This window comes from Anopheles ziemanni (assembly GCF_943734765.1).
Source record: "Anopheles ziemanni chromosome X unlocalized genomic scaffold, idAnoZiCoDA_A2_x.2 X_unloc_30, whole genome shotgun sequence".
In the NCBI taxonomy this organism is placed as follows: domain Eukaryota; kingdom Metazoa; phylum Arthropoda; class Insecta; order Diptera; family Culicidae; genus Anopheles; species Anopheles ziemanni.
The window spans coordinates 28,665-40,372 of record NW_026689797.1 but is presented as its reverse complement, the minus strand read 5'-3'; the positions used below and the strand labels follow the sequence as shown (position 1 = coordinate 40,372).

Genomic DNA, 11,708 nt, shown 5'->3' with positions numbered 1-11,708 from the left:
GCGCAATTGAAATAAAAGAGTGCGAGCAGCAAAATGGGGAAAACGTAGCCATAACTCAAATAAATTGAACACGAGTGATATAGTTTTAACAATTGTTTATTTGCATGCATTTATTTTAAATGAAAAAGCTATATCTACATTTGCATGCACTTATTTATTATATTGCATGCATTACTTTAAATTGAACGTGGTTAGTCATTTTTGCATGCATTAAATTATTTGAAGGCATGCATTAATAATATTTAAATTAATTTTTCATATTAAAATAGTGTGAGCGCGTGGACGCTCGACGACGACGATGAGTTGTTCGGTTTTCTACGTTTAGCACAACTGTTGTGCTGATCCACATGATGGCCAAAAAGGGATGCATCGTCCAGCGCCGTCGACTCCGCAATCGGCAAGTCGTGGAAATCATCGTCGCTGCATCTGGCCTGGTCTTCGTCCACCACTTGAGTTTTCGGTAGCACAGCCTGCATGTACCGATCCAGCTCCTCCCACTCCGCCTGCCTCTGAAAAGATGAACATGTATCAATATACGCCATATGTTCGGTGATGTATCTAATCAGGGCGTCCTGGTGTTCTCTCTCGAATGCTGTTTTGCGGACTGTTGGCAGTCGGTGGAATCGCTTCCTTGCAGCCCGGTGACACCTCGCTGCTGTATATGGTGGTTTATGTTGGCCGTACTTTGCGACGAAGTAATCAATTGTAGTGAGTGGAACGGATTGGGGCTTTCCGTTTGCCTCGTCAAACAGCCGCTTTTCTTCCTTTGTAAGCCGGTGGTTTTCCGAACGCGATGCTTCGATGATATAAGGCAGTTTCGTGGCAGGATCAGCATGCTTCCACAGCTTTTTCCGGTCGGCGCAAGTCAGATTTAAGGTGCTGTGTTGTTTTGTAAAAATATTGTAAGGTGTTATGTTGCGGTTTGCTATCTTGTTGTATGTTGTTTTGGTTTGGTTCTGGTAGCTAGAAATAATCAAAACAAAACAAACAATACAATCAATGAAAACCAAGGCACCTTTTGGTTGATTATTTAAGACTTACGAATATTGTTGCATTTTTTGTTGTGTAGTTTTCGGCGTGTCGCCCAAACACTCCCGGAATCCTTTCTTCTGCACGATGCAGAGCATTTCGTCCAGCGTCCGATACGCGTCGACTCTCTGCAACAACATTTTTGTCGCCTTCATTGCTTCTTCGGGCGTATGGTTGCCTACAGCGACGCGAGTCCAATTTATTTGCTGAATCCGGTCGTCTGCTTTCTTCTCGTCCTCCGCTGGCAAAATTGCTCGAAGCTGGTGGACCAAATCATCGTACTCGGCTACCGTCCACTGTTCGGCAGGAACGTTACCGATATTCGCACATTGTTCGGTCTCCGCCGATCCGAACATATCCTCAGTAGCGTTTATCCAACTCGAGGCCATTTTCTGCACGAAACTTTTTATTTTTTCTGTAGTAAATTGGTTGAGTTTGCTTCTTTCGTCCGTAGGAAGGCGTCTGTAAAATGGCGTCGTTTTTTTCGGCAGGTACATTGAGTCGATTCTCTGTCCTGCTTCCCGAAATGTCAGTTGAACGAAAAGGAGTTATTAATTTTTCAAAAGCTCACAAACAAAATCAAGAAAACGTTGTTTCTTTCAGCGTAAATGTTCCAGTATTGTTGCGGTCATGTGGAAGAATCATCATTAAATTAAATATAACGGCCAGAGTGAGCAACTTATTTCAAAACAAGAATAATTTAAAATTTGTTCGTTGGTTTTCATTATTCTCGTTGGAGAACTGAACCCACAATTTGTAAACACGACAAAATGGAAGACAATTGTCAAAAAGTCAACTTCATACGGAATAATTATTTATTTCTGCTGTAACAGATTTTTTTTTTAATTTACATCTGCGCATATATAATAAAAATGAAGCTTTTGGTCTCTAAATTACCATTCCAAAAATATATAATAATACGAGATCGGGTTCTTACAACCAGACTTATTTCCGGTTTTGTGGTTTTTCCGATATCAGCAGTGATGACCAGTACCATGGTGCACCTACGATGAACCGCAATCTTAAAAATATGTTCTTTCAACATTTATCTTTCTCCTGCTTTCTTAGAAATACGTCCTATGATAACGAATTAATAATTATTCAATTAATAAAAAACAATGTTCTGTTTCTAGCAAAAAAACAAGAAATGAAATTATTTTATTCGTTGCTCATCGAAGACCTACTTGAAGAACTGAACACGTATTTTATAAACATGGTTTCATTGAAACCACCTTCATACGTTGTTGAAATAATGGTTCGTTTCTGCTACAAAATACTTTTTTTAATCTGCATCCGACCATATCGAAATAAAAAAAGTTTTCTTGGTCCGCAATTTACCATTCCAAAAATATATAACAATGCGAGATCGGTTGCAAACAACACAACTTATTCCCGGATTTGCTTATTTGACAAAATACAGCTCACCGGAATCACCTTCGGTAAAGTTTACCCGTAGAGATGTGTTCTTTAATTATACATCTTCATTCTTTTTGTTTGTCGTCAGTGCTCAAACTCGAGAAAAATATGTTTTAATTTTTCAATAACAAAGTACTATTTCAAGCATGAAAACATAAAATAAAATCATTTTTTTATTGATATTCGACCACCTACTTGAAGAACTGAACCCGCATTTTGTAAACTTGGTTTCATTGAAACCACCTTCATACGTTGTTGAAATAATGGTTCGTTTCTGCTACAAAAGACTTTTTTTAATCTTCATCTGACCATATCGAAATGAAATAAGTTTTCTTGGTCTTCAATTTACCATTCCAAAAATATATAATAATGCGAGATCGGTTGCAAACAACACAACTTATTCCCGTATTGGCTTATTTGACAATATACAGCTCACCGGAATCACCTTCGGTAAAATTTACCCGCAGAAATGTGTTCTTTAATTATAAATCTTCATCCTATTTGCTTGTCGTCAGTGTTCGGACTTGAGATAATTATGTTTTAATTTTTCAAAAACAAAGTACTATTTCTAGCATTAAAACATGAAATTAAATTATTGTTTTTATTGAGCTATGACCACCTACTTGAAGAACTGAACCCGCATTTTGTAAACATGGTTTCATTGAAACCACCTTCATACGTAGTTGAAATAATGGTTCGTTTCTGCTACAAAAGACTTTTTTTAATCTTCATCTGACCATATCGAAATGAAATAAGTTTTCTTGGTCCGCAATTTACCATTCCAAAAATATATAACAATGCAATATCGGTTGCAAACAACACAACTTATTCCCGGATTTCCTTATTTGACAATATACAGCTCACCGGAATCACCTTCGGTAAAGTTTACTCGTAGAAATGTGTTCTTTAATTATACATCTTCATTCTATTTGTTTGTCGTCAGTGCTCGGACTTGAAATAATTATGTTTTAATTTTCCAAAATCAAAGTACTATTAAAGCATTAAAACATGAAATTCAATTATTTTTTTTATTGCTCAACGACCAACTTCTTGAAGAACTGAACCCGCATTTTATTAACATGGTTTCATTGAAATTTTCTTCATACGTTGTTGAAATAATGGTTCGTTACTGCTACAAAAGACTTTTTTTAATCTGCATCTGACCATATCGAAATGAAAAAAGTTTTCTTGGTCCGCAATTTACCATTCCAAAAATATATAATGATGCGAGATCGGTTGCAAACCACACAACTTATTCCCAGATTGGCTTATTTGACAAAATACAGCTCACCGGAATCACCCTCGGTAAAGTTTACCCGTAGAAATGTGTTCTTTAATAATACATCTTTATCCTATTTGCTTGTCATCAGTGCTCGGACTTGAGATAATTATGTTTTAATTTTTCAAAAACTAAGTACTATTTCAAGCATTAAAACATGAAAAAAAATTATTTTTCTTTTATTAATCTACGACCACCTACTGGAAGAACTGAACCCGCATTTTGTAAACATGCTGACACAGAAGACAATTGCCGAAGAGTAAACTTCATACGGTTATTAATTTTGTATTTGTTTCTGCGCTAAAAGACTTTTTTTTAATCAGCATCTGACCAAATCGAAATTAAATAAATCTTCTTCGTCTCCATTTTACCTTTCCAAAAATATATCATCATACGGGACCGGTTGCGAAAAACTCGATTTATTCCCGGTTTTGTTTATTTGACGATATAAGCGGCTTTGACCGGGAAGACCTTCAATGAAGTGTATCGGTAGAAATGTTTTCTTTCAGCTTTCATGTTCGTTAGTAAAATGAATAACGCGACAACCCGAAATAACTGTGTTTGCATATAATTTCCGTTCAATCCGAATTTATTATTTTCCCCAAAAAGAAATCACACGCATTGTCAATGCGACACATCCGATTTATGATTGTCAAATAAAATCAGAGCACACCTCTTCCTCTTCACTCGTTGGGGAATTGTAAGTTTGTCAATTTCCTAAGCAGGTGCAGATTGTTATGACGACATTAAAATACAGTGAAAAATAAATGCAACTTTGTTTTGATTAAAGCTTCTCATTACTTTACATAAAAAACAGATTGCCAGCCATGTCGGGAAATCGAAGTTCCCGCGGTCGACAGAAGCTTCCCACAACGGCGAGGAAATGCTTGATTTCACCGAATCAGCGTTCGGCAGCCAGGGGCGTAGCACCAGCAGCGCCAGCAGCAAACCCGGTTGATTTCCGAGCACCGGTCACAGCTTGTACCAGCAAACCTAAAGATGACTTAAGTACGAAACTTTTGGAGCTAGATAACACGTTGCTGAACGCGGTCGATTTGGCCAGCATCGAGAAAAAAGTCAAACGTTCGAAGCCGCGTACCTCATGGGGCGGCGCAGCCGATCAACCGATCACACCGTTTCGAAAACGTTCCAAATCAGTTGGAGGTAGGTGAACGATTTATACGAGTGACAACAACCACCACGGAATGCTTTCTCCCTCCAGTGTTTTGACCGTAATGCTTCCATCAATTATAATTGCATATTTTTCCGGCAAACTTATTGAATAGGAAGCCGATTTTTCTCATTGGTCTGCTTGTATTTCCCGTTAAAAGAAGTGTGATGGTATAAATATGCTTTTAAAGAAAGGTCATTTAGCCATATGATAAACTTCTTGCCATCTAACCAAAATTCTTCCGAATAATTGTAGTTGCGTTTTTGTACGGCAATCTTATTAAAATTCTACGAGAAGACGCTCTTTCTTATTGGTCTGCTCATATTTTCCGTTGAAAGTTGAATGTGCATTCAAAGATTGGTCATTCAGTCATATGACCGACTTCCTGCAGTCTTTGCATAATGCTTCCATAAAATGAAAGTTGCGTGTTTTAACGTCATACTTCGGAATTATCTAAAGAGAGACGCAAATACGTATCGGATATGATTTATTTCGTGCCTTATAATAAAGCAGTGCTTTAAAAAAAGAATAAAGGATTGATGATTATTTTGAAACATCTTTACTAAAGCACGCCACGCGTACTGATGGGTCTCAAATGTACCCGAATCTCTGGAAACATGTCGAAAACCGGTCGTCCTCTACGTTTAACCTTATACCTGACCGCCAATATTCCAATTAAAATATTTTTCGTTTGTACCCGTTGCCATGAATCATGCAGAAATACATACCTGCGTATCATTTTTGTTACTCACTTTGACTGCACCTTTTTTTTCTTACCTAAATTCTTCCGTTTGAGGATTTTTTCCAACAAAATGCTAGTATCTTAAATTCGGGTCGACTGTTTAAGCCGCTTTTTTTTTAATTTTTTTTGGAAAACTAACCCAAAACATTTACATCTTTGTTAGCAAAAATACTGCTGGCTCGCGTGCGCATAGGACAACGTGGTGGACGTTAGAAAATGTCTAAAACCCACCATTGAAAAGGACACAGTTGTGTATTTTTCAAACCGCAAGCCTCCACCACCACCCACAGTGCTACTTCAACCCCGCAAAGTTCGATCCAGATCGGTTCAGTCCGCAAAATTACGATAAAATTTACCCTTGCACGTTTCATCCTTTTGAATCCGACCCAGTATTCGTATTGAAAACCGCTGCGTCCTCATGGAGGTTAAAATGATCTTCTACAATATGCTGATGGAGTTTATGTTCGAGAAAACTACCAATATATCGGTTCAATTGCAACTGGCACACATTTATTTCGGAACGTCATGCGATAAGGAAATGTACGTTGAATTTCGACCAAAAAATTAAAAAATATACCGAAAAAAATCAACTGCCTCGTTCTGACTTTACATTCTTTTATTTGATAGAATTGAGAAAACATCAAATCGAAATTTTTGACCAGAAAATGCAAAGAAAAAGTTTTTCTAGTAAAAAATAGTTAATTCATCTCAAGAAAACATGAAGCAACACACTTAATTCAACAACAAGAGATCTCGTTTGCTTCCGTTTTGGCAATAAGTAATAAGTTCAGCCTTCGTTATGTCCATTTTATCTTCTTACAGCTAACTGATGCGAGTTGGTGAGTGGCTATATGGTATTCCTTACCACCACAATGATCAGCAAAACAAGTTCAACGATTCATCTGCGAGAGATACTCTTCGGCCTGTTCGCGTAGGACATCAACTTGTTCCATAAGTTTCGCCTAAAGTAACAACAAGTTGTAATGTAGTAATGGAAAAATGTGGAATCAGCCTCAACTGCATGCATGCATTACCTTCGCGCTCAGTATCAATTGGTTCGCCGTCCTGTAGTTCATGTATTCGATGGTTTCTACCAGCTCCTTCGATTTGGCACGGGCTAAAGAGCCGAGCGTCGTGTACCCCGCCCGGTACAACTGTTTGGCACGGCCCTGAAAAAAAACAACGATTATAATTTTGCCACACGCGAATGCCGCGAGATCGCAACTTACCAGCTTCATCGATGGCAGCTCCATCAGTGGCATCAGCTCGAGCTTACAGTAGTGCGTCAATCGTTTGGTCATGCCCGTCAGCAGGTGCTGGAACACCCACAGTTCCGGGATTTCCTCGCACATCCGCAGCAAACTGTGCGCTGTCCCAGCGGCGGCGGTCATTAGCGTCTGAATCGCCCCCGCGCTCACGCGGTACTTGAGGGCAACTTCCTGGAGATCCGTTTGGCTCCAAAGGTCGTGTACGATTAGCACACGGAAGAAACGCTGCATTAGGAACATTGTCTCGTCGGGTACAGTGCGGCGCTTTAGAATTTTCTCTATAACCACTTGACTGATGTTGTACCTTGCGGCGATTTTTCGCAGTGCATCCGAGAGTTTACTGGTCTGAAAAAAGTATTGCAGTCAGTTAATAATCTTTTTGAATTGAACCTCTTTTTAATGCTTAATATCAAGGGCACATCCTTATCACCGCACTAACCCATTTTTACGATTGCCTCTATACTTGAAAACTCGTTTATTCTTTTGATGTCCAACCACTACACTGCAACGTTTACAATTTTTCTTGCAAAGCTACGTGAAAGTCGGATATGATGAAATTATAGCAACTTTAATCCGTCCATCTTGCTGAACTGAAGCTAAAGATTTTTTTATAGTTATTTTTAAAAATAATAAGTTGAGGAAGACCTAGAAAAGACAAGAACAAACTAGAAGGCAGTCTTCCATGATTCGCTCTTAGAAAAAGCATTTCTAAAATTTCATCAAAAATTACTTCATCCATCACTACTCGATTTTGAAAAAACGATACAAGAACAAAACAAATGGTATTTGAGTGCTTTTCAAACGAATGCTTTAGCGTGGTTCGCTCTATAGAGCTATGAAAAAGATAAGTTTCAGATAACAAATACATACAAATAATACAAATAGGATACAAATATATTTCACGGTTGTTTGTGGTTCAACTTGCGGTGTTTAACACTTAACGTTTAAGAAACAATACTTGCTATCGTTAACAAAGGGGTACTTACCAGAATGATCAAATCCTCAATTTTGAAATATACTTCCAATCCGTCCTCAAGCAGAATGAGGAAAAGCAGATCGAACTCATCGAGCACACACAGTCGTTTGCCTAGTTCCTGCATCTCGTTGTAGAACCGGACCGCTCGCTCTATGTCGAACCCGGCTCGGATGGCCGCCTTGCCAAGGTTGATCACTTCCAGCGGGCTCGTTCGATCGATCGTTTTGAAAACCTTACCCGGACGGGAAGGTGTCTTGTGTACTCGAACGAACGCCTGTCCTACCGCTTCCTCCGATCGTCCATCTGCGGCACTGATTTGTACAACCATGTTCGTGGGATTGCGCAGACAGCTATCGTGCGTTGCCTTTATCGCATTGCCCTGATACAGCTGCACGATCGTTTCATCGGTGATGGCCTCGAGATCGATTTCGCGTCGCTCCGCTTGCTGCGCTAGCAGTGTGCTTCCAACCATCGCTTGAAGCGCATTCCGTGTCTTACAAAGACCGAGCCCGATCGAGCCGAGTACGAGCGATTTCAAGCAGGCTCCTTCGTCTTCCAAGAGCGCCGACTCGGCGAAGTCCAGTGGTGAGCAGAACATCTCGCAAATTTGCGGAATATCGCGCATGGCGGAAATAAGTATGGAATCGCCGGTGTCGCGTTTACCCGCACGCCCTGCGTGGCCAACCATTTGTTTGTAGCGACTTAGCGTAAAAAAATCGCTCCCAATGTAGGGAGAGCAGATTATTACACGTTTTGCCGAAAGATTCACACTGGCGGCCAGAGTGGAAGTGCACACGATCACCGAAAGGATGCCGGCCCGGAATGCATCCTCGATCATACGTCGCTCGTCCTGCGTTAACCTACCGTGATGGTACGCGACCCCGACACGAAACGAATGCGGAAGGATTGGTGCAACGGACCCGTCATCCTGGAGAGACTTTATAATCTGCGCTTTTTCCTCTGCCCGGTGCTGGGCAAATGAATCCGGCAAGTTGGCCGCTAGCATGGCGCACAAACTTTCACACCTGTTTCTGGTAGGACAAAACACCAAACACGAACCCTTGGGGATTACTTCCATGATCAGACCAATCACATGGTCCACGTCGATCCGCCGCAGTTCCTCACCGTAGTTAAACTCTAACTTTCGCTTTTCTCCTAACACATCAAATATGCGTTCGGCTTGGCTGCGAACCTCGAACAGATCTTCCCCCCACTTGATGTATTCCTTTAACTCCACCGGCCGATTTTCGCGACAGTAAACGTCGGCTAGCATGAAACGGGCCAATTCACCCAAGTTTCCGATAGAAGCACTCATTCCTACGATCTGAATTCCGGCTCGTAGCGACTGCACCTTGGTGATCAACATCTCCAGAGTGCCCCCGTGTCGCTGCTCTCCAATCATATGCAGTTCGTCGATCACGATCAGCCCGATCTCGTCCGCGCGACCCACCTCGATGAGAGAGTTCATGAGGATGAGCGATTTTTCGATCGTACAAACAAAGATCGTGTTTTTTCTGTGCCGTTTGAGCGGCGGACATTGTCCCCTACCACCGGTGTACTCCTCCAATAAAAACTGCAGCTCGATCGAGAACGGAGTGAGCGCGATCAGCTTCTCCTGAGCGGATGAAACGTACGGCACGACGAACATGACGTTCCGCAGGCGGCAAATAATCTCCCGTAGCATAAGAATCTCCACCACCAGTGTCTTTCCACCGCTCGTTGGCAGTGCGTAGATCAAATTACGTCTCTCGTCGATCGCCGGCAAGTCCAGACACTCCTGCTGCCAATCGTACAGCTCGCCAATACCACGAAAGTCTCGCAGCATTCGCCGAACGTTGTTCGGTAGCCCAAAGAACGGACCCTTCTCGAGGAAAAGCGACGATACGTGGGGTACGGTGAACTTTGGCTTTGTAGTCTGATCTGAAATTCCCTCATCACGATTGATGGCCGCTATGGTCGAGTTGCTGGTCCTCATTCGCGAGCTTCCCTCGCCTATCGCATTCGCCATCGGCTCAATGTTGGTCATGTCGTGCAGCGTACGGTCACAGATTTCAAAAATCCGCAACGCTTCGCTCACCTTCTGCAGCTCAAAGGTACGTTCAGCTTCAGCGGCTACCTGCTGGAAATGTGACGGACGCTCCGGATGACCTATTTGTGATGCACCGATCGCGACGATTCGCTCCACCCCCTCATCAGCGAGGGACTCGTCTTGCCGCATGTACTGCGAACAGATGTCCTGGTTTGTGTACACCTCGAACCCGTTACTCTCTCGCAGCATATCACCGACGTGCGTTACTGGTTTGGTGGACCCGATCCGTTTCAGTTTAGCCTTGATTATTTCGTCCGTGTCAAGTTGATCATGGCTGGCGATCGGTACCTGTCCACATGGTAGCATTTCAGCATCGTCATTTTCCACCCCAGACCACAGAGGACGAACCGGAGGAGTTTCCTCGTTTGCAACGTTTGACCGATTTGATGTAAGATTTTCATTACAGCCGCTGTCCCTCCCTCCGTCGCGCACCTCGCTACCGTCCATGTTCATTTTAAGCACATAAATCTTTCGACTACTTACAGCTGATTTTTGCAGTTTCGGAGGACTTGCCATAAGCCTTCTTTCAATGGCTGTTACAGGAAAACAATTTTGAAATAAAGTAAAAAGTATCTTAAATCCTACGTTATTGTCACTCGTATAAAGCGTTCACCTACCTCCAACTGATTTGGAACGTTTTCGAAACGGCGTGATCGGTTGATCGGCTGCGGCGCGTGTCATATTTCCGCCCCATGAGGTACGCGGCATCGAACGCTTGACTTTTTTCTCGATGCTGGCCAAATCGACCGCGTTCAGCAACGTGTTATCTAGCTCCAAAAGTTTCGTACTTAAGTCATCTTTGGGTTTGCTGGTACATGCTGTGTCCGGTGCTCGGAAATCAACCGGGTTTGCTGCCGGCGCTGCTGGAGCTACGCCCCTGGCTGCCGAACGTTGATTCGGTGAAATCAAGCATTTCTTCGCCGTTGTGGGAAACTTCTGTCGACCGCGGGAACTTCGATTTCCTGACATGGCTGGCGTACTGTTTTTAATTTAAAGTAATGTGAAGCTTTAATCAAAACGATGTTGTATTTATTTTTCACTGAATTTTAATGACGTCATAACAATTTGCACCTGCTTAGGAAATTGACAAACTTACAGTTCCCCAACGAGTGAAGAGGAATGGGTGTGCTCTGTGTTTATTTGACAATCATGAATCGGATGTGTCGCATTGACAATGCGTGTGATTTCTTTTTGGGGATAATAATAAATTTGGATTGAACGGAAATTATATGCAAGCACAGTTATTTCGGGTTGTTGCGTTAATCATTTTGCGAACGAACATGAAAGCTGAAAGAAAACATTTCTACCGATACACTTCATTGAAGGTCTTCCCGGTCAAAGCCGCTTATATCGTCAAATAAACAAAACCGGGAATATGTCGAGTTTTTCGCAACCAGTCCCGTATGATGATATATTTTTGGATAGGTCAAATAGAGATGAAGAAGATTAATTTAATTTCGATTTGGTCAGATGCTGATTAAAAATATGTTTTAAGCGCAGAAACAAATACAAAATTAATTACCGTATGAAGTGTCCTCTTTGGCAATTGTCTTCTTCGTCAGCATGTTTACAAAATGCGGGTTCAGTTCTTCAAGTAGGTGGTCGTAGATCAATAAAAAAAATAATTTAATTTCATGTTTTAATGCTAGAAATAGTACTTTGTTTTTGAAAAATTAAAACATAATTATCTCAAGTCCGAACACTGACGACAAGCAAATAGGATGAAGATTTATAATTA

General features: G+C 41.5%; 1 protein-coding gene across 1 annotated transcript; it reads right to left on the bottom strand.

The window, feature by feature from the left end:
* Positions 1–6,527: 6,527 nt before the first annotated feature.
* On the bottom strand, positions 6,528–10,939 carry LOC131292097 (helicase POLQ-like). The gene is made up of 5 exons (XM_058320782.1): positions 10,588–10,939; positions 7,892–10,503; positions 6,867–7,250; positions 6,672–6,806; positions 6,528–6,599 (listed from the first exon to the last, which is right to left on the bottom strand). The coding sequence occupies exons 1-5, from the start codon at positions 10,937–10,939 to the stop codon at positions 6,528–6,530; spliced, it is 3,555 nt and encodes a 1,184-aa protein (XP_058176765.1).
* Between the last annotated feature and the right edge of the window lie 769 nt (positions 10,940–11,708).